Source organism: Phyllobates terribilis, unplaced genomic scaffold (assembly GCF_046119375.1).
Source record: "Phyllobates terribilis strain yellow unplaced genomic scaffold, ASM4611937v1 Scaffold_11__3_contigs__length_659146591, whole genome shotgun sequence".
NCBI lineage: Eukaryota > Metazoa > Chordata > Amphibia > Anura > Dendrobatidae > Phyllobates > Phyllobates terribilis.
The window spans coordinates 436,682,383-436,701,050 of record NW_027362771.1 but is presented as its reverse complement, the minus strand read 5'-3'; the positions used below and the strand labels follow the sequence as shown (position 1 = coordinate 436,701,050).

At 40.0% G+C, this 18,668-nt stretch overlaps 2 protein-coding genes across 5 annotated transcripts in view; both read left to right on the top strand.

Annotated features, from left to right (window-relative positions):
- Positions 1–14,069, top strand: part of LOC141166501 (cell surface hyaluronidase CEMIP2-like) — a 130,428-nt gene extending 116,359 nt beyond the window's left edge. For all 3 annotated transcript variants that reach the window (XM_073653230.1, XM_073653228.1, XM_073653229.1), the window contains exons 19-25: positions 735–943; positions 7,535–7,717; positions 10,009–10,231; positions 11,311–11,412; positions 12,838–12,998; positions 13,085–13,194; positions 13,712–14,069. In XM_073653230.1, coding sequence (XP_073509331.1) covers positions 735–943; positions 7,535–7,717; positions 10,009–10,231; positions 11,311–11,412; positions 12,838–12,998; positions 13,085–13,194; positions 13,712–13,860 — 1,137 coding nt within the window. In that variant the 3' untranslated portion in view covers positions 13,861–14,069. The remainder of the gene's footprint in view (positions 1–734; positions 944–7,534; positions 7,718–10,008; positions 10,232–11,310; positions 11,413–12,837; positions 12,999–13,084; positions 13,195–13,711) is intronic.
- The window catches only part of CEMIP (cell migration inducing hyaluronidase 1), a 131,268-nt gene that overhangs the window by 29,519 nt on the left and 83,081 nt on the right, over positions 1–18,668 (top strand). Inside the window, exon 1 of one of the 2 annotated variants that reach the window (XM_073653232.1) lies at positions 16,206–16,618. The exons of the other annotated variant lie outside the window; for it this stretch is intronic. The gene's annotated coding sequence lies outside the window, so the exon portion shown is untranslated. Of the gene's footprint in view, positions 1–16,205; positions 16,619–18,668 lie in introns of those variants that run through there. 2 annotated transcript variants of the gene reach the window in all.

The following is an 18,668-nucleotide window of genomic DNA, read 5'->3' as shown; positions in this document are numbered from 1 at the left end:
CTCACAGCCAATACAACATGCACTTTCCACCAACTTAAAACTACTTCTTTGCACTTTTCTTGCCTGTGCCCTAATCCCTTGTAATGTGCTGTAAACATTCTCACTTCCTTCTGTTTTTTTTCAATGAAGTTATTTGACTGTTTAGGTGGGCACAGACTGAATGTTTCAGTATGAGCTCTAAATGTTTATTAAAGGGAATCTGTCAGCAGGATTTCACAAGCTATCTACTGTATATGCACATGATTGAAAGGCAGGTCCAGCAATACCTTTATGTGGCCAGTACGTTCCTTCATTACTGAGAAATCAGTGCTTGAATTGATATGCAACTGAGGCTGAAGAACTATGGTAGATCTGAAGCCTTTGTCACTCCAGCTCTTTTCCCGACTCAGCGTCGCCTCCTCTTGCTTTACTGATGGCTCCTTTGCCTGAAGTCACACATCATAAAGACTGTCAGTCAAGCAGGAGGAGGGCGGCACTGGACAGGGAATAGAGCTGGAGTGACAAAGGCTTTAAATCTACAAATAGCTCTTCAGACTCATTTGCATATCAATTCAAGTGCTGCTTTCTCAGTAATGGAGGAACGGACTGACCATATAGAGATATTGCTGGACTTGTCTTTGAAAGAGCTATATGCTCATATAAATAGTTTGGGGGGTGCAATAATGATGATAGATTTCCTTTAAATAAATTATTATCAGGAAATATTTATTCCTCTCTGCCCTTGTTCATTTCAGCTGTATATCCAAGCCAGACGACCTGAGAACCTGACTATATTGGTGGCCAGAGCTGCTTATCCTTCACATCCATTAAGACTAGTGGGGGTTAATAAGGCTGCACCATATCAGCAGTACCAACCAGTGGTGATGCTTCAGCAAGCCTATACCATCCGATGGGAGGGACAGTCACCCAGAGAAATCATATTGTATCCGATCAACTTCAACAGGTACCAAACACGTTCCTTATCTGTTCTGCTTCGCATTCTTACATTTGTAATTCTTGAATATTTTTTACTGATTTTCATGTTAATATTGACTGCCTGTTCATATGAATGATATCTTCGTTTCTTACTATACCTTACACCCATTGCTATTTCCATACTGTGCCGTAGTTACTGCTGATTGTATACAGTATCAGAATTACATCCGGTAGGCACAGATTCTCCTTCACCCAAAGGCCCCATATACACATTAGAACAGGGATGTCAAACTCAAACACACAGAGGGACAAAACTTGGACAAAGTCATGGACCAATGAGTATAAAGTATAATGGGCCCCACACAGTCCTCCATACAGAATAATGGGCCCCACATAGTCCTCCAAACAGTATAATGGGTCCCACATAGTCCTCAATACAGAAAAATGGGCCCCCACATAGTCTCCCATACAGAATAATGGCCCCACATAGTCCTTCATACAGAATAATGGGCCCCACATAGTCCTCCATACAGAATAATGGGCCCCACATAGTCCTCCATACAGAATAATGGGCCCCACATAGTTCTCCATACAGAATTATGGGCCCCACAAAGTCCTCCGTACAGAATAATGGGCCCCACATAGTCCTCCATACAGTATAATGGCCACATATAGTCCTCCATACAGAATAATGGCCCCACATAGATTAGGCCCCTTGGGCCGGAGTTTAACACGTGTGTATTAGAATAAAGTCACCTGAATGTGACATTTTCAGCAGCACCAGCTAACCATCTACTCTAGCTTGTATGGTGCCTCTGAATTCTCCACTGACAGGTGATCCTTGAGGGAGATGAGGGTTGAGCAGTTTAAATTCAAGCTTGCATCCTTTTTGTTCTCCATGGAGATAAGACGCCGCCAGAAGTGCTTAACATGAACACCAACAAAATAACGCAGAACATTGTGCCATGCTTTTACAAATATCTAGCATAATCTACAGTATTTTGTAGATTTCAACTTTCAGTAGAATCACACAGCATTCATTGTGCCATATGCTGTCTGCTCACGACAGTCCGCAGCATAAGTCTGCAGCTGTTGTATACTCCAAGACCGCTTTTTCCTTGTCCCTCTCTTGGTCTAGTTCTCTCAGTCTCAGCATTGTGAGTCTATACGATGTATTCATATACAGTACAGACCAAAAGTTTGGACACACCTTCTCATTTAAAGATTTTTCTGTATTTTCATGACTATGAAAATTGTACATTTACACTGAAGGCATCAAAACTATGAATTAACACATGTGGAATTATATACTTAACAAACAAGTGTGAAACAACTGAAAATATGTCTTATATTCTAGGTTCTTCAAAGTAGCCACCTTTTGCTTTGATGACTGCTTTACACACTCTTGGCATTCTCTTGATGAGCTTCAAGAGGTAGTCACCGGAAATGGTCTTCCAACAATCTTGAAGGAGTTCCCCAGAGATGCTTAGCACTTGTTGGCCCTTTTGCCTTCACTCTGCGGTCCAGCTCACCCCAAACCATCTCGATTGGGTTCAGGTCTGGTGACTGTGGAGGCCAGGTCATCTGGCGTAGCACCGCATCACTCTCCTTCTTGGTCAAATAGCCCTTACACAGCCTGGAGGTGTGTTTGGGGTCATTGTCCTGTTGAAAAAGAAATGATGGTCCAACTAAACGCAAACCGGATAGAATAGCATGCCTCTGCAAGATGCTGTGGTAGCCATGCTGGTTCAGTATGCCTTCAATTTTGAATAAATCACCAACAGTGTCACCAGCAAAGCCCCCCCACACCATCACACCTCCTCCTCCATGCTTCACGGTGGGAACCAGGCATGTAGAGTCCATCCGTTCACCTTTTCTGCATCGCACAAAGACACGGTGGTTGGAACCAAAGATCTCAAATTTGGTCTCATCAGACCAAAGCACAGATTTCCACTGGTCTAATGTCCATTCCTTGTGTTCTTTAGCCCAAACAAGTCTCTTCTGCTTGTTGCCTGTCCTTAGCAGTGGTTTCCTAGCAGCTATTTTACCATGAAGGCCTGCTGCACAAAGTCTCCTCTTAACAGTTGTTGTAGAGATGTGTCTGCTGCTAGAACTCTGTGTGGCATTGACCTGGTCTCTAATCTGAGCTGCTGTTAACCTGCGATTTCTGAGGCTGGTGACTCGGATAAACTTATCCTCAGAAGCAGAGGTGACTCTTGGTCTTCCTTTCCTGGGGCGGTCCTCATGTGAGCCAGTTTCTTTGTAGCGCTTGATGGTTTTTGCAACTGCACTTGGGGACACTTTCAAAGTTTGCCCAATTTTTCGCACTGACTGACCTTCATTTCTTAAAGTAATGATGGCCACTCGTTTTTCTTTACTTAGCTGCTTTTTTCTTGCCATAATACAAATTCTAACAGTCTATTCAGTAGGACTATCAGCTGTGTAGCCACCTGACTTGTGCACAACACAACTGATGGCCCCATTCCCATTTATAAGGCAAGAAATCCCACTTATTAAACCTGACAGGGCACACCTGTGAAGTGAAGACCATTTCCGGTGACTACCTCTTAAAGCTCCTCAAGAGAATGCCAAGAGTGTGCAAAGCAGTCATCAAAGCAAAAGGTGGCTACTTTGAAGAACCTAGAATATAAGACATATTTTCAGTTGTTTCACACTTTTTTGTTAAGTATATAATTCCACATGTGTTAATTCATAGTTTTGATGCCTTCAGTGTGAATGTACAATTTTCAAAGTCATGAAAATACAGAAAAATCTTTAAATGAGAAGGTGTGTCCAAACTTCTGGTCTGTACTGTATAAATTTCCATTTAACAGGTGTCTTTCTCTCAGAGCCACTTGTAGGCACAGGTCTACAATGCCTTTAGGTACAGCTCCCCCTGCATATGTGTTTGTGTTTCTGGTACGATATCACTTTCCAAGATTTGAGCTTGCAGAGGGAGCATTTGCTTTTGAATGCCTGATAACTTCAGAAATATATAATTCTCTTTTATAGTGTAATTATGTAATGCTATTATTGGCCAAGAACATATATTATTGAAAATGCTTGGAGGGATGTCACTTGGCCTTAGGTGACAGATCGGAATATGAGTAGAACATTCTTACCCTAATGACAGAGATGTACTTTACACCCCATAAATTTATACATCTTCTAAATGCAGGAAGTGAATATACCATTAAGGTTTGCTAATATAAAGTGGTGTGCGTAATTCTTGGAGAACTGTCTATATAAAAGAGGTCACATTATAATTATAGGGTTATCATCACTTTGTATGTGAGTAATTATTGGTGCCACATGCACAGTATGTGTCTGTGGATTCCCTAGCAGCATGTGTGTGTCTGGCGGCATGCGCCTTTCTCCAGTGACACGTGACAAGGGTGATTTAGACATAAGATGTCCCAATTAATTACATGCATTCTGCGGATTTCAATCAGGCCTGTCAGAGAGGCCGTGTGTCTGACTGGCTTCCAGGCAATGATTCTTTGTTCTCTGTCAATGCTGATAACTGCCAGAACTCCCTACTGGAGCGCGGCCGATAAATGTGCATTACGGCTGCCAACACATTTCACCAAACAGACTCATTCCTAAACAGGAGCGCATGGCAGCAGCAGCAGCAGCTCGGTCATAGAGGCTCACGTTGGACCTAGATATGTGGGGCTGAACTTATAGACAACATCCCAGTTAGTGTCCCCAGAGCTGCTGAGGAACATGGACCCCAGGACGTATGAGCACCTTGCCAATGGTCAGGGAAGGGATTTCCTTTCTGTCGGCAAGTGCTAGATTAATATCAATATTGCTGTTTATTTGTGCTTAGGAACCTCAGGATTTGGCAGACGTTCTGCGCTAACTGCTCGGCAGTAGATCAGCCATCCTAGATTTTATTCCCAATGAAATCCTTATAAGCGCCTCATTCATTGTTACTTATGCTAGCAAATTGCATCCTCTCAGACTGATAAATTAAAACAAAAAAATATATTGTAATTAAGCAGCGATGAATAAGTATAAAAAATAAATATATGAGAGGATGCATGCTATTGACTTAGGGAAGAGGCCCAGGCCTTCATGAACGTGCAGCTATGCCGAGGATAGCATCCACACTACAAGGAATGCTGGTGACCAACCCGGCAGTGGAGCTCGTGGTGTACATACCGAAGGGGCAGCGGGTACAGCGTTGGTAGCATAGTGGTATTGGCACCACGGTGGCTCAGTGGTTAGCACTGTTACTTTGCCGAGTTGGGGTCCTGGGTACAAATCCCACCAAGGACAACATCTGCAAGGAGTTTGTATGTTCTCCCTGTGTTTGCGTGGGTTTCCTCCGGGTTCTCCAGTTTCCTCCCACATTTCAAAGACATACTGATAGGGAATCTAGATTGTGAGCCCCAATGGTGACAGTGATGATAATGTCTATAAAGTGCTGTGGAATATGAGGGCGCTGTGTAAGTGAGCATAATACATTTATGTAGGACGCCTGTCCTCATTCTTTTTGAATGAGTGGCCTGTCCTGCAAATACACTTGGCACTCCATACTCTCACTGTAGTGTGCCATGGTCATCATGTTGGCTACTACTAAATCTGTAAGGATACATTGAGTATTAGGCCCTATTCAGACATCTGTGACTCAGGTTCTTCTTTTGTGGTTTTTACGGATAGAGCATGTACCCATTATAGCCTATTGAAGTCTTCACATCTCCATGTTTGTTTGTTTTTTATGGAGTGGGTGGTCCGCATAAATATTACGGCAACATGTCAATTTTCGATCCGAGTCACAGATCAAAATTACCCATACAAGTCTATGGGTCCATAAAAATCTGGAACAACATCAGTGCCCAATCCATATGCTCTCCATGATTACCTTTGTAATGGATAGGAGAAGCTGTATAATATTTTTTTATCACATATGATATTCACTGATGAAACAATGATGCTAAAAAATGACATACTGATCAAACACTGATGAAATTGGGATCCAAAACACTGATACACAACGATTTCTATTTTTATATACAAGACAAATCCTAGCTGTCTGAATGAGGCCTTAGAGGCGAGCTAGGTGGTATATGTACGTTAGGATGGTTACTCCAGAGTGCAGCCCACCTCCTAAACAGCATCTTTCTCACTATCTCCTGGCCATTTCCACCGTCTCTCCAGGTTATGCCCTGTATGATGTGATAATCAGAATACAACATGTTATCCAGGGATCTCTTAAGAAGGAATTACCTCACTTTATAAATTGTCCTCATTGCATAACCATAAGTTATAAATAGGCTACGTCTTGGCAGAGTGCATTGCTCCCATGAACTCGGGGTGAGAGTCCTGTGGCGTATCATGGGGGATACAAACTGTAAAAATGAGATCCTAAAAAGGAGCAGTTTGCCCAAAATAAGAAATCTTTCAGCGTTGAGAAAAGAATGTCAGAGGCGGTCAGCTGAGTTTATCTTGCAGTCCTGTTTCCAATCAAGTATAATTAGTATTGGAAGATTATTTTTGATTCCCAGAAAGGGTTAGAATTCATTTCCTTAGTGAAAAAAAAAACAAAAATGTTTCTGTTAGGAAAACCAATTAATGACCCCTGTGGACTTTTTTTTTTTTTTTTTAGATAAACGTAGGTGAGCAATCCAGGAGGTGTCCATTGATTATAGTACAGAATAAAGGGGTTCAATAATGTGGATTACAGACAGGCGGACAGGGAGGAGGTTTACGGTACTGACGGCCCCCCAGGGACAGGGCTTAGGACATAAACCTTTTCAGTTTTGATCTAATAATTATTTTCTTAACAGAGATGCATAATTGTAATTAAAACCCAGCAGGAGAGTAGCGAACACTCGAGCTCTGGCTCTTTTTCAGCAGAGGAATGTCTTCCAGATTTTGGAATTTTCTTGGCTGTGCATGGAGCTGATCGTTATCCTGGATTGCTCCCGAGCGCTGACTACTGCAGTAATATAGCCCCAAGAAGCTCTCTCTGGGAAATGTCTGAAATGTTGAGTGCTCAGGTCAACTTAGCTGTCACCTAGATATGTGTTCATCATCACTCTGATGCCTTGCAGATAGATCTTTTCCACATTAGCAGAGTACAGTATATCCCCTACATGATGCAAGTGCACACAAGGCTTTGCATTGCACATCCTGCATATACGGTATATCTGAGCTATTTCACTTCTGTGAATCATATATTACATGATCACTCAAGCAAGGAGCAGTATTGTCATAAGATATGAGTCTTCAAATGTCATAAAATAGAAATAAATGCAGAGTTTTCCTATTCACCGATGTTGAACCTTATTCGAGATAAAACTTGATACATATCAAAACAGGTCCAAAATCTTAAAATATAATTAGCCATTGCTTTTATAGAATATATTATTTGGAAACTGAAAATTAAGGCTTAGTTCACAGGAAAAAAATCAGGGTGTTTTTTTGCTGCGTTTTTCCAAAATCAGGGCAGTACTTTAGTGTTTTATCCCAAATAATGATAGCAAAAGTAAGAACACACCACAATGTGAGAACCCAACATCAAGTCATCCGAGCTTTGTGAAATGTTATTATGATGAGGATTATAAAACGGAGACATTAAATGACCGACCTCCATCTTTGTTTCTTACAGAGGAGATTGGCTGCAGATTGCTCTGTGCTATCCTAAAAGTGCCGTATTCCAGGTCACAGCGGATATCTATGAACGTAACACTGGACGTGTGCACAGCGTACGCCATTACTCCATGGCATCCTCTATCCATCAAGCCCTGAATAAGTCAGCAAATCGACTGTATCACTTCAGTAAGGAGTCTGGGTGAGTTCCTTACCTTTTTGCCTTCGTGTGCATGGGGTATGATACATTCTAGCACAGTAGGAGTATTTTTTACTGGCATCGACATAATCACTGTAATTCTATTCCTATCTTGTTCGGTTTGCCCGTTACAAGTTGAGGGTAAGCTGAAACAGCAATATAACCCTTTATTTAATGCTCCAGTTCCCTATCTGCACGCTATCCTCTGCTAGAACATGTTATCCACAAAACGAGCTCCCTGGGGGCAGATGTTATCATGTATCCCAGACATGAAGGTCATAGTACAGTTTAAGTGTCGCACCTGCACCATTCTGTCAGTACAATGGGCAGCGCCTGTGCGCTCGTCTCACTAACAATGCTCAGGTTTCCTTCTTTAGAGAGACATGTAAGCTGTAAATATTAACTCCTGTCCAACACTTCTATTTGATTTAGTGATGTCATTAAATGCCTTTTCATTACTTTCTGGATTAGATTCCAGTCCCCATTTGTGCAGTGTGAACAGGAGGGAAATCCATACCGATCTAAGCACATTGTGACAACCATGGTTGCTTCTATTCTTTCTTCACCGGCCATTATAAGCTTGGAACAAACTTTCTTCATGCTCAAAGATTTGAGACACCTTAGTATCACTTCACATGGTCCAAACCAGCGTCATATTACTGTCCTGAGGATGAGCTCACATACAGCCCAATTGGGCCATCAAAACTGAACAGTATTAAATATGAATAGTAATTACTGGCAAATTTGATTTTACTCTTCCCAAAATGTATGTAAAAACAAAATGTCAAGAGAGTAAATAGATCAACCGGTTAACAAAAAACACTACCTGAGATGTTCAGTCTCAGGCTAAGAAGGCACATATGTTGTGGATCATTTTAAAATATACAATTTTTATTATAGAAATATATACATAAAATCAATGTAAAATATAAGCAGGGAGTTTTCATTAGTAGCAAACTGAAAATACCCCTTTTGAAGAAGCTCAGGCGAAACGTCAGCGTCGGAGTGGTAGCCCTGATATACACAGACCTTGTATCTTATTGACTGTAAGTACAACTTTAGCACTTTAGAATGACCATATACCTCTATCATGATTAGACTACTATAATATAATGATGTAAAAACTTTAATCAACTTGCAGAACCTGTATGAAATATAAAAGCACTTGCACTTTAATGTATTTACTAACATATAAAATATAAGCTGGGACTTCCCATTAGTAGCAAGCTGAAAATATACAGAGCTTAGCACAAGTATATTGAGTATTGAGATGACTACAGTAATATACCCAAATGGATATTAAAAAGGCAAGAATAAACAACTACCTATAATGTGTAAAGAAGGAATTCTTTTTTCTTAACAGGGCAGAGCTATGTATGTTACTAAATACATTAAAGTGCAAGTGCTTTTATATTTCATATAGGTTTGAAAGTTGATTAAAGTTTTGACATCATTATATTATAGTAGTCTAATCATGATAGAGGTGTATGGTCATTCTAAAGTGCTAAAGTTGTACTTGCAGTCAATAAGGTGCATGATCTGTGCATATCAGAGCTACCACTCTGACGACGCCATTTTGCCTGAGCTTCAAAAGGGGTATTATCAGCTTGCTATTAATGGAAAGTCCTGCTTATATTTTAAATTCATTTTATTTATATTTCTATAATAAAAATTGTATATTTTAAAATTATCCACAACATATGTGCCTTCTTAGCCTGCAATTGTACATCTCAGGTAGTGTTGTTGTTTGTGTACCCAAAATATATGTAGGAACATATTAGTATATGGAGTCTGAGAGCTTGAATCATTGCTGCTGAATTCCAGTTTCCAGCTAGAGCATCCAGCATGGATGTTGCCAAAATGTGAAAGCATTTGGGTCACTAGTTAATGGGCTTTCTTCCAGAAAGAGCGCCATTGTTGTCCAAATCAATCTCAACTGAGGTGCAATAACCAATGTGACCCATGTTCAAAAGTGGCACTGTTTGTGGAAGATTGCAGTCAGCCAAGTTGTTGTTCCCACCTCAAAAAGAAAATTAGGTCAGACAGAGCACAAAGTGACTCCATCTGCTTCATTAAAGTTCATTAAAGTCAATAGCCCCGTCGGCAGATACACTTGAATTCCGTTTTTCAGGGATTCAGACAGAAGGCCCGAATCAGCCACTGGTGTGTGTTAAAAATGTGATGTGAATCCATCCGTACTCCCAAGTGAAAAATCACACCTCTTGTGTACAATACAGCAATGGTTATTATGGGCACATTATATCTATTTATGTTGTAACTTTGTATTTCTTCAGATATCTCTTCCTTCACCTTCAAGCCTATGAACCTCGGATTGGGCACAGCTACTGTTCTCAGCATGGCTGTGAGAGAATTAAGATCACTGCCCATTTTCATCCAGATGATTACTCGGAGTGCACATATAAACCGTTCCCTTACAGAGGTGGCAGTGACGAATTTGCCAAGTTACATGTGTCTCAAAGACTCGCCTTGCCTTGTAGGCAGTGTGGAGCCCCACAGGTAGACAATCTTTTTAATTTTGACTCGATACTCTATACTTTTTATACTTGACAGATTAAGGGCCCAATTCATTGTTGCATTTGCTTGCGTTTTAGTTGAGTTTTTAGTGTTTTGCATCTTTTTTTGTTTGTGCTTTATTCATCTTTAAAAAGGTGCAAATGAAAAATCTCATTTTAAGTGTTTGTTTTCTTTACATCACCATTGTAGGCGGAATTTGGGGTTTTCAGATGTTTACCCCTGATTCATCATTTGCATGAAATTGGGTGCAAATTTACTCCAGTTTGCCTTGGAAGTGATTTTATGCACACTTAAAACTTTAACACAACATTTGTGACATTTTAGTGTAACGTGTCTTTTTTAGCTAAAAAGTCTCAAAACGGGTTAAAGACAAATATAAAGCATTTTTTATTTTGCACAACATTCATGATTTGCATGCGCCATTTTGATGAATTTGGCACAGTAATCGTCAGTGAATACCATGAGACAGAAAAAAGAAAAGTGACTTAAAAAAATTGCAAATGATGAATCGGGCCCTAAATGTGTATATTTAATATAATGTAAAAACCAGTAACATTTGGAGGCTCAACATTATGGACCAGATAGTAGAAAGAAGGAATGAAAGGGTCATTACTTTGGCTGCCTTTCTTGATAATCCTAGTACATAATAACTAGGCTTTGGGTAATATTTATTTTAGTTAACTACGGTTTTTAGGTAAATGTGACTTTGCAGAAGACGTGGATTGGCAGCTGATGGCCTATATGTCATCCAAGGCTTTTTAAGGACAAGTCGGCTGCAAGCACAGACATCCAGAACGTCTTAGTATAAGAAGATACTTACAGCTCGTATCTATTCCTTATTATATAAATACTTGGGCAGTGCTACAAAAATACTGGAATATGCAGTAACCAGGTGAAGTTTTCACAGTCAACCAAAGCATTATAGCTAGAAGGTCACAATAGTCTCGTGACGCAGAATAAACCCATTGCCCAGTAAGCCCTTCTCTGAAACATTTTACTTTTTTTCTCTTACTAATTCTCCATGAATTGTTTATAACACTGTCTAATAAATCTTCTTACAGGTTGCTATCACCAGTAGTCTGTCCCTTAAATACACAAAGATACAAGTGCAGTCCATCCGCCGGGAGGATGTATTAAATGGAATGCAAAGTGCCTTCATCAAGGTAATAACGGAAATGCTACACGGATTCAGGTTATATGGTATATAAAACTTATGTACGACATATATTGTACATATAGGAGTAGCCTTAGCCCTAATAATAAGTTAACATTAAAGGGATAGTCCTACCCCGTTCATTTCTGCATGAAAAGGTGAGCGGGGCAGGTGAAGTCAAGTCTATGGATACCTGCCAGGACGCCTGGTATTCTGCACTTGTCCTGGCTGGTGTCAGTAGAAGTCACTTGCATCGCTCACCTCTCCATGCAGAAGTGAGTGCAGCAGGATTAATTAACCCTTTAAGGCAAGGGCTACGCCTAGACTTTTTATCTCACTGCAAAAATCGCTACGATAGCGCTGTCTTTAGAAATGCAATGAGTAGCTTTAAAAGCGCTTTGAAATCTCTGCCTTCGAGTGGGTAGCTCTGAAATCCAGGCATGAATCAAAAATAAAATTCCTTGCAAATCGCTTGACTGGAGCCATTTGGAAGATGTTTTACAAGCTGCTCACTGCTTTCCAATGCACAGCAATATCTCTGCAATATTTTGTGGAATGTTTGTGTTTAGCATAATGCGTTGCAAAGGGTGGAATTTTTTTGTTATAAGTGTTAAGATTTTTTAGGTGTATCCCTTGAAAAACTGAAAGAGCCCAGAGAGCACCAGCTTACAAATCCCAGATGTAGCAGTCGAACAGTCCAGTTTCCTATCCAGACTTCATAACAAATATAAAAGGAAAGTTCCCCAGCCTCTCTGAAGTGTTTCTTATTTTTTTTACACCTCTTGTCGACCCACGCAGAGGCCACAGTTACACAAAACCGCTGTGTGGGTTGTTACGGAGTATAGCTTGCATTGCCAAATATAAAGAAGAAACAGATTGGAGATACTGCCATTTTTTTATAGGTGTAGTCTTAAACTGAAGGCACCCATACATATTAGATTAAGCACCACTCCAGCGGTTTTTCTTTTTGCAGTGCTGGAGTGGCGCTTCTAATCTACGGTCCTTGCACTTAGTCTTATATTTACCTGCCGTCATCTTCAGCTTCTGTCTTTTTACCTGGTGTAAATGCCGCTGTTCTCCTGAATCTAGGTTGTTTTTTTGTTTTTTTGCTGTGCTTCTCTGAGTTCACTCCCCCTCTCACCTTTATATAAATCTATTCTTTTTATTCAAGTTGGAGTGGCCCTAAACTCTTCTCTATAGGAGTACTCTTGAAATCCATGCCCAGTTGGCTTAAAGAGTAGATTTATAGTCCATGAGCAAGAAGCTGTATCTCAGGAATAAAGAGGCGTAGGAACAAAATATAAAAAAAATGTCAAATTCAGTAGAACAGCAACATTTATGCTAGTTAAAAAATATTAATATTTACGGCAAATGACTGGTTGTCTTCAAGAATCCTGCATAATTTTTTTCTCTATTTTTAATATATTTTTTCCAGGTTGATGAGGAACTTTTCCTGTTTAAAAGGAGGGGCCTTTTCTTCTTGGTGTTGGATGCCTGTTCTGGAGCCATTGTAAGCAAGAGACATTTTGAAATGATCAGTGACACATTTACCACAAAAGCCATTTCTAGCTACATACAAGTATCAATGAAGCAACGGTAAGGTTGTTCTCAGATGAACCCTAGTCGCCCAGATGACACACTAAACCACTGGCTCATACCTTCCATATATTTTTATATTCTAGATCTGTGGTTCTCATTTGCTCTAGAGATGTTTTAGAAACTCCACCGGGTTCTGAAATGTCTATTTTCACAAAACTCGGATCTGCAAAACCTGTAGTGCTTTATGAAAAAGGTAAAGTTCTGTGAAAAAGAGGGAAAAATCCATGACAACATGGGACATAAGGACTAGGATTACATTGCATGTTAAGGATATTGATGGGATATAGAATATGGCCAAAGGCAGGGATTCTCCAACAGCTAGCTTTCTATTGAATTTGGGTAAGAACAGGCGGGTGCCACTATATGAAAGAGAATGTATGTGTTTATATTCTATCAGCCTAAATACTTTTATGCCCAAAAGATGACAAAGGTATTCTAGGAGTGATACCTTTATTGGATAACCAGAAAAATTACATTTGCAAGGTTTTGGAGCATAGAAGCTTCTTCATCAGGCAAGAGACCTCTGTACTCCAGAAGCTTGCAAGTATCATACATAGATTTTCTGGCTAACACAGTACCATAGAAAACTTTGTAATTTAGTGTTGAAAACTGCAAGATTACACAAGGGGATGGCAGGTGAATGGTACAGATGTAAAAAATACGGACATAACATACTGGAATCTAATCTAGTATTTGTACTGTTTTTACAGGTAGCTTTGCCATGGTGGGATATAAGGGACTATCCACCCCATCCTGGATCAAAATCATTAATAACAGTCCTGATAAAAAAGCGGCATCCATACAACTTTATTTGCCATTGATGTTGACTGAATACAGATGCCCAGCTCCAAAAACTTGATGAAAAGAGGCCGCATCACACTGTATGCCCTGTGGTCTCCAAAGACCAAAGTTATCCATCTGCCCTTTCCTCCATCATCAGTATCTGTTCTTCTCACAGCTCCATTCTGCATAGCTCCTGAAAATGTGATGATCCATAGCAGAGACATGATACCTTTTTATACTGCCACGTGTTTTTATTGTCCAGTAAATAAATGTTATTTCTTCTAATTTAGTTCATTTTATTATTCATTGGTGGATCTAAGGTATTATCTAGAGACAAGTCTAAAGCCTGCACCTGCCGCTTGTAAATGGGTCAATCTGCCACTAGTTATTTAATAACTTCTATGTGACTATATATATTTGTGTCACGTGACAATTCTGTGCACCTGCTTGTTTGGTAGGAGATCTTTGCTTTTGTTACCCTGTATCATTATGCATTAGGCCTGAGAAGTTGTGAAGGAGCACATCTTACACGGTAAGTTATGTCTGTGGTCAAGACAGGTAAGATAGATCTGGGTCACGTTGCTAAAATGAAACTTGTTGCAAGTATTAATGGTTACATTATTTTTGTATTCTTCATTGTTCTAGTCTCTGGTTGCTCCCCATGTCTTACATGGTCCATGCTTTCTATAACTTACTATGACAAGGGGTAATAAGTCTGTTACAAGTTGTAATAAATGGCTCTGTAAGTATTCATGTACATGGGCGACCTACTGGGGGCGCTAGATATATGGTTAACCACATGGACCACCTGCTAACTGGGGAACAAAGCTCTTACATTTGGAATTAGTAATGGAACTTATGTTTTTGGTTACTAAATATTCCTCATATTACCCATGTTAGCCAATGCATTTTACATTTCCTTTTTTTGTGCAATATAGAATATGTAAGCAGGTGTTCATTTTGTTTATATAGCTTTCCACGTACAGTGTCTGAACAGTCAGGTCCTACTCTACCCGCATCTATTTTTACGTCTTAGTGAGGTAGACTACAAGAGTTAGGGACCGTCCCGATGGGGTACACCTTGTCATGGTTGGATGGCTTTTACTTTTTTATCAAAACAATGTTAACTAAGTACCCTATGTTATTTACATGTACTATTACTATTTATTTACTTACTACAGGGTATTTGGGGTATTTGCTCATTTTGTTTTTATCTTTACGTAGGTGTTCTACACCCAATTCATTAAGACTGGTGTTTTGCATGCCAGTCTAAATGAAGGAAGCCCTGGAATTTGATGCGCCAAATTCATTAAGTGGCATGAACCTGTAATAAATTTGGCACATCTTTCCACTGCTGTGTGCCTCTGCCACCAGAAATGTACACGTGCCAGGGACTGGTGTGCATTTCTGATGTAATTTACACCACTTTTGTGGTGTTAATTATAACTAATTTGTTGGGCAACTTTGACCACACCCTGTCCCACGCCATCTTCACCCACCTTTGGCAGATCTTGCCAAGACTGGTGTCAAAAATACACTAAAAGCTGCAAAATTTTTGAGAAATTTGGAGTTGAGCTTTTCCCACCCCCCACATTTCAGGGAGTTTTACAACAGAATCCTAGTGAAGACTGCTGGATGAATCGGCACACACTGTTTTTAAAGCAGTTTTTTGTAATTCGATAAAGCCAGAAGTGGATCCAGCAAAAATGAGAAGTATAAGTCCTTCCTTTATATTTGCTATTCTTGTTGAATCCACTCCATAAAAAACTTCATGTGTTAATCTAGCCTCAATGGGCAAAATCATGAATAATAAATAAGCTTCAAAACTACTGTTTATCTGTATATGTGAAAAACAACCTTGCGGGTCTAAAAATTTTCACACTGATTAATTTATACCCCAGGGGATAACTACCAGGTAACTGGGGGTCCGACCAATATTCATGATCGACCTGTGCTCCATTTACATGGGGATCTTCAGAGCATCAGTTTTGGGGATCAGTGGGGGTTCCAGAGGTTATCCCCCAGAGATCTGGAAGCTAGCCCTTATGCAATGTTTAAGGGATAACTTCCTAATTTGAGATTACACCTTTAACACAATTGCGCTGAAGGTCACTGGGTTTAGTCTCTAGTTTGTGGCGCTGAAATGTCCTACTATGAAGGCTCGTTGACTCTCCACGTGACGTTTGGTTCTTCCTAGTTACCTGTAACAATCAGGTCACTATGTTGTCGGTTATCTTCGGTTTTTGATACCTTGTATTAGTGGAAGGTATTTGTTGTGTAGCACCTTTTGCATTCTTCTATGGGATTAGTTCTCATTTAGCTGTTCTCTACATGTCCCTGCAGATTTTCCCAAATGCTAATAACAAGTCAGCATTGCATGTGTTTGATATCATGTTTCATCCTGTGGTTCATCTACATACAGTATTTGAGGTATTCACTCACCATGACAGACTGGAACGCGGCAAGGTGTTTATGGGCTATGTGGTATATTGAGATTGGCAGTTTGCTTTCTAACATCACCTATGGATCCACGCTGAGGATAAGGGAGGACACAGGAGGAGTTTGTCTCAAATCATAGGCTATGACAGTAATTACAGGCAGAGAAGAGCTGTCTGCTAAACAACATACTTTCCACCACAGTCCTATGATTATACCTGATGGCTCTGGCAAGAACGATAGACACTTAGAGATGGGTGTTATCTTAACTTTCTTGAAACTCAAAGCACTTTATACTTCCAGTCTGTGAGTTCCCCATGACTGCTGCTTGACCTGTGCCAGGTTGGCCCAGCCTGGCATTTTCTGCAGACCCATGTAATACAGAACGCTGCACACAGGTATGTGATTTGTATATAGCGGACTGCCCTGTGTTTTCTCACATGTCTTTTCAATATATACAGAAATCGCCCTGCTTGTTTATTTTATTAAATTCCTGCTGTTTATTGGACCTTGCCAATGCCATAATACAGTTCAGCTCCAGGTTTTCTGCTGATTTGATTAATGCCTTTCTTTTTTCAAAGAACACAAACTTGATGCTTCATCTCCGTCCCGTAAACATGAGACTTTTCTTTTACAGAAGTGTCACTTCACCTGTATCGTTGACTTTAGCAGTTCTTTTTGCATGTGCGGGTAGAATGAAATGTGATAATTGCTGAGGACTCGTGCTGCCTGACACTTAGTGCAAAGTGGGCCATTCATCAATATAGGAAAGTAAGCCGGGTAAATAGCAGTGTGTGTTTGCCTTTTTCTAACTATTAGGGCTCATTCACAGAAAAACGGACCAATTATTCTGAGCAGACTTTGATCAGAGTTTGAACAGAGTGTGGTCCGAGTGTCATCCGTTTTTCTTGTACGTGGATAAATAAAAAAAAATAGTTTCTTCATTTTCTCCATTCTAACAGTCCGTGAAAATTGGACCAATTTTTTCATGGACCCGTTGATTTGCATTGCCGATTTTGATCTGACCTTTGGATCAAAATCAGATATGTTAAGGTCCGATAGACTAGCAGAGTACAAGTGCTATCCGTGAAAAACATGGATGCCACTCATACGTGAAAATCAGACGTCTGAATGAGGCCTTAATTTGCTGTTTACTTAGAATTTTTTATAACTAGCAAAATGATTGCATAGATCACATTGGAGCAGATATAGCAATGTATTTATTTCTGCCTGTTTTATATCAGTTATCAGAAGATTGTCAACTTAAAATCATATAGCTAATGACATGAACTTGCATATGGGTAAATTTATGCAGTCCTTGTAAGAAAACCAGGTCTTGCTTAGCTTTCATGTGATGTTTTATGTAATATAATATCTAATACTATAACTTATTGTGCCCTGTACATCCCTCGCTAGTATGCATCATACCTCTTGTAATAGTCAAGAAATCCTGGATTCTACTCAAATTTACCTTTAAAGGGTTATTCTGATCTCAGCTTTTCATGGCCGAGACGGCCACCAGAGTTGGGGGCTACAAAAATTGCAGAGTGCGGCTGCGCACTGTTTGCGTATCTCCTATAGAGATTAATGTGAGTTACAGAAAACAACATAGCAAAGTTGTGTAAGTGCCGAGTTGTGAAAACTGCATAGCTTGCTGTGGTGTGCGGTTTCCATAATTTCCATCCATTTCCTTTGGGAGAGACGCATACAGCTGCACCTAGCGGTTTTCGGACCTCCACCTCTGGTGGCTGTGACCTAGAAGCAGTTATTCCCATCTCGGCCATTAAGGGAAGGGACAGACGAGCATAGGAAAAATTGTCCAGAAAATGGAGTAGATTTTCATCCACGTGCCGTCCGTTTTTCTGTTTTTTCTGTCCATGTTTTTTTACATCCATGTGTAATCCGTCTTCATGCATGTACAGTCAAAAATATACATGATCAGGTTGATAGTGGAAATTTATCTGGAAAAATTGAATGCACACGGATGGGGATCCAAATTTTTTTTTTTTTACGCACCCATAGAATTGAAAGGGTGACATAAAAGAGAATAATGCATGCTGCGATTTGTGTCCATGTGAAAAAAACATCAACTGAACAGTTGTCTGAACGAGATCTAAGGTCACGTTCACACATTCAGTATTTGGTGAGTTTTTTACCTCAGTATTTGTAAGCCAAAACCAGGAGTGGAACAATCAGAGGAAAAGTATAATAGTAACACGTCACCACTTCTGTATTTATCACCCACTCCTGGTTTTGGCTTACAAATACTGAGGCAAAAACTCACCAAATACTGATAATGTGAACGTGGACTTAGGCTGAGATGAGAATAATCCCTAAAAGACTTGGTTCTCTGTAGTGTTATGTACAGTATATAATGCTTTAATCTATCTTAGATCCATGTGTCCATTTTTTAGAGGATGCATATTGCTTCAGTTTATCCCCTGTTAT